This window comes from Martes martes, assembly GCF_963455335.1.
Source record: "Martes martes genome assembly, chromosome: 9".
Lineage (NCBI taxonomy): Eukaryota > Metazoa > Chordata > Mammalia > Carnivora > Mustelidae > Martes > Martes martes.
Window position 1 is genome coordinate 21,255,150 of NC_137896.1, and position 3,473 is coordinate 21,258,622.

The following is a 3,473-nucleotide window of genomic DNA, read 5'->3' on the forward strand; positions in this document are numbered from 1 at the left end:
GAAAATGAGATCAGAGCTCGTGACTGGCAAAAGCAGGACTTGAACCCAGGTCTGTCTGACTTCCAGAGTCTGGGTCCTTTTTCCTACCTCACAGCTTCCAAAGGACAAGGACTAAGGTTTGCATAGAGCCAAGCCCAGGGCTGGGCCCTGCCAGCGAAGGGCATCCCTGTGGCTATGGCTACACTTGACCTTCTCCTTCTGTCATTGTCCAGGGACAACCACAGGGGTGAAGGATGCTGCTCTGGGTGTTCTTCCTGGTGATCCTCACCCTCAGCAGTGACTCCCACTCTTTCCCACCATCCCTGCCCCTCAGGTAAGCCGTCCTGCCCCCAGGGCCTATGTCCCAATGTCTCCAAACTATCCCTGCACCCTAGTGGGGGATGTCTTAGGGGGTGCAGAATAGAGCCCTAAGCTGGCCTCCAGCCAACTCCACAGCAGCCCCCCCACTGCCCATCTCAGGGGTCTGCCCCTGACCTCCAGAGAAGCCTGCCGGCCTGGGTCCTATCCTCTCTGGGGGTGACCAGGGCAATGGGCAGAAGGACCTTACAGGGACAGGATGAGTACAGCTCCCGGTTTCCTCACCTGACCCTGCCACCCCACCCTCTGACCTCCGACTCCTTTCATATAGAGTCCCTCGGTATGCAGACGCCATCTTCACCAACAGCTACCGGAAGGTGCTGGGCCAGCTGTCAGCCCGCAAGCTACTGCACGACATCATGAGCCGCCAGCAGGGGTAAGCAGACGGCCTGAGGATTTTTCCCTATGTCTCGATGCATCAGAGGGTGGAGGGACATTTGGTCCCTCCCTTTGCACAGCATCTATCGCTTCCGGATTTGCCTTAGCAGCAGGGCCATAATGTGAAGTCCTAGCTTACCTCTACCCACAAAATGATCGCTGAACACCAACTGTGCTTCTCCCCATGCAAGTCTCCCATAGTAATACTGACGGTGGTTAACCATTTGACATGATTCTGTGCTGGAAACCAAGGCTCTGCCCTGGGACATTTCCCTGCCCTCAGGACAGAGCTGGACTCACAAGAATCGGCCGTTACTCTTAGTCTCCTACCTTTAACAACCTTATGAAGTAGGCGCTGTTGACTCCCATCTCACAGCGCAGTTAATAGCGTCCAAAGGACACACACCGAATAGTGGCAGGGCTCGGATCCAAAGAGCCTGACATCACAGCCTGTACCTTTTGTTATTTTGGAAAATTTCCACACTTACAGAAAAGTCGCAGGAGTCACATAATGGACGTCCACGTCCCCTCCCCCGCCTTTCACAATTACTACTGTTTTATCCTATTTGCCAACACACCCACACAAACATAGGTGCCCATTGTTTCAATGAACCGTGTGAGAGTAAACCGCAGTCATCACAACCCTTTACCCTTAAATACTCCTGCATGGTGCCTGCTAACAGCTAACAAAAGAAACTTCTCGGACATAATCACAGCATAATTAGCACTTAGTGTACATATATGCATTTCACCAGTTTTCCCCCAAATGTCCTTTGTAGCAATTTTTAAGTTTCCTGATCCGGGATCCAATCCAGGATCGTGGGTTGCACGCAATGGTCCTGTCTCTTTAGTTTCTTTTACCTGGACAGTTCTGGAGTCTCTCATGACATTGACATTTTGTGTTAGTAAAGACCAACTCTTCTTTATAGAACGTCCCTCATGTTGGATTTGCCTGATGTTGTGTCGTGATTAGATTCCAGTTACGCGTTCACAGCAGTGATATTGGGTCCTTCTTGGTTCACCCTATCAGGAGGCAGGTGGTGTCCATCTGCCCCGTTACTGGTGACAGTAACTTCAGTTGCTTGGTTAACGTGATGTCTGCCAGCTTTCTCCTCCGTCCAGTTAATACTTCCCCCTTATAATTAATAAGAAATCTGTAGGGAGATACTTTGCAAATACGTGTTTCACAACCCGTACTCCACTACTAAGTGCCTTCCTCAATGTTGCTGAGTCTCATTCAGTTGGGTGGAAGAGTCCACACCAGATTTTGGAAGAGGCATAGGGACCCACCACTTTTGTTTACTTTGCCCTGGCCTTTACCAGGCTTCTCCACATCCCACCCAAAGGGCCACCTCAACTGTTGCTCTTTTTCTAATCTACTAGAGAGAAAAACCGGGAGCAAGGAGCGAAGGCACGGCTCGGCCGTCAAGTGGACCGTATGTGGGCAGGTGCAAAGCAGACGCCCCTGGAGAGCACCCTGGCGGCCATGTTGCAGAAGCAGAGGTAGAAGTACGGCTGTGCGCATGCGTGTGTGTGGTCCGGGACCTCGGAGGCTTCCTTCCCCATGGGCTGCCGGGAAAAGGGAAGGATCTCCATCTCTCCAAAGGCCTGGGGCTCTGCCAAGCAAACTGGGAACTAGGTCCCTCCTTACACACATCAAGAACTGGAGGAAGGGGAGAAAATGCATGCCAGAGACTGGATCTTACCTACTGTTTTGTCTCCAGCGTGAAGCAAGGGGCCAGGCTCAGCATCTATGTATGAAAATTGTTACATACTCAATAGTGCTGGGATAGGACCCAGGAACCTGAATTTTAACCAGGGTCCCAGGGGGTTCTGATGTGGGTGATTTGACAGGCACACCCTGGAACCCTTGGCAAGTTCCCCAAACTATAAAGCCAAGAGAACGCCAGACCCTCCCAACACCCTCGGGCAGACTAGCAAGGGCAGCACTCAGGAGGAGGAAAGATGAGGACAACAGATGACAGTCATTCCTCCTGTCACTGACCTTCATGGTCCCACTGGGTGTAAGGGAAGATCAGGAGTGAGTGCACTCGTCTTACAGAAGAGGGAAACTGAAGCAAAGCAGCTGGTCCCAAGACCTGTTTGCTTCCCTTCTTCACATGGAGCTCCACTTCACAAAGTTTCCCAGGGATGACATGACTGTTTGTGAAGAAACTCTGCTGTATTTTCGAGGCTGATTTGAAACTGTGAGCACAAACGTGTCCCAGCATGGCTCTGCCAGTCACTTCTGCACCAACCTATTAAGCAAATCCTGTTCCCAACAGAGCTCTCCATGTACTCCCTCACCTTCTTCTCAACCTAATTAGACACCAAGAGCCCAGAGATCTCACCAACTATAGCCCTGTGGAGACAAAAGCAGCAGGAAGATGGGCGGGCTGCAGGAGGGGCGAAAACCAGCCCGGGAGGTACCCAGCAAGACGGCTTCCTTCTTTCCCGCTTGGTGGAGGGAAGAGGAGCTCCAATCACCTCTAAGGTCCCTAAGACTAGAATTCTAAGAATAGTGCCTCCCGCCAGCCACTCATGCTGAGATTAGGGCATCATTCCCGGGCTTTATGGCTCCTGCCAGGCTCCAGTGGGTAGGGTGGAGTGTCCCCAGGGAGGGCCAAGTCCCAAGAAAACAGGCTTTGTTCCTGCAGGTTAAAAGCCAGAGACTTCCCAGTGCCGCAGAGCAGGAGGGAAGGGGTCTGGAGACTGCTCCAACCATTGTTCCCCCTCCA

The 3,473-nt window shown here is 52.1% G+C and overlaps 1 protein-coding gene across 1 annotated transcript; it reads left to right on the plus strand.

Annotated features, from left to right (window-relative positions):
* Positions 1 to 233: 233 nt before the first annotated feature.
* GHRH (growth hormone releasing hormone) lies at positions 234 to 2,242 on the plus strand (the record flags this gene model as incomplete). The annotated part of the gene is made up of 3 exons (XM_080813589.1): positions 234 to 313; positions 629 to 733; positions 2,119 to 2,242. 3 exons carry the CDS (start codon positions 234 to 236, stop codon positions 2,240 to 2,242), a joined length of 309 nt encoding a protein of 102 aa, XP_080669715.1.
* Between the last annotated feature and the right edge of the window lie 1,231 nt (positions 2,243 to 3,473).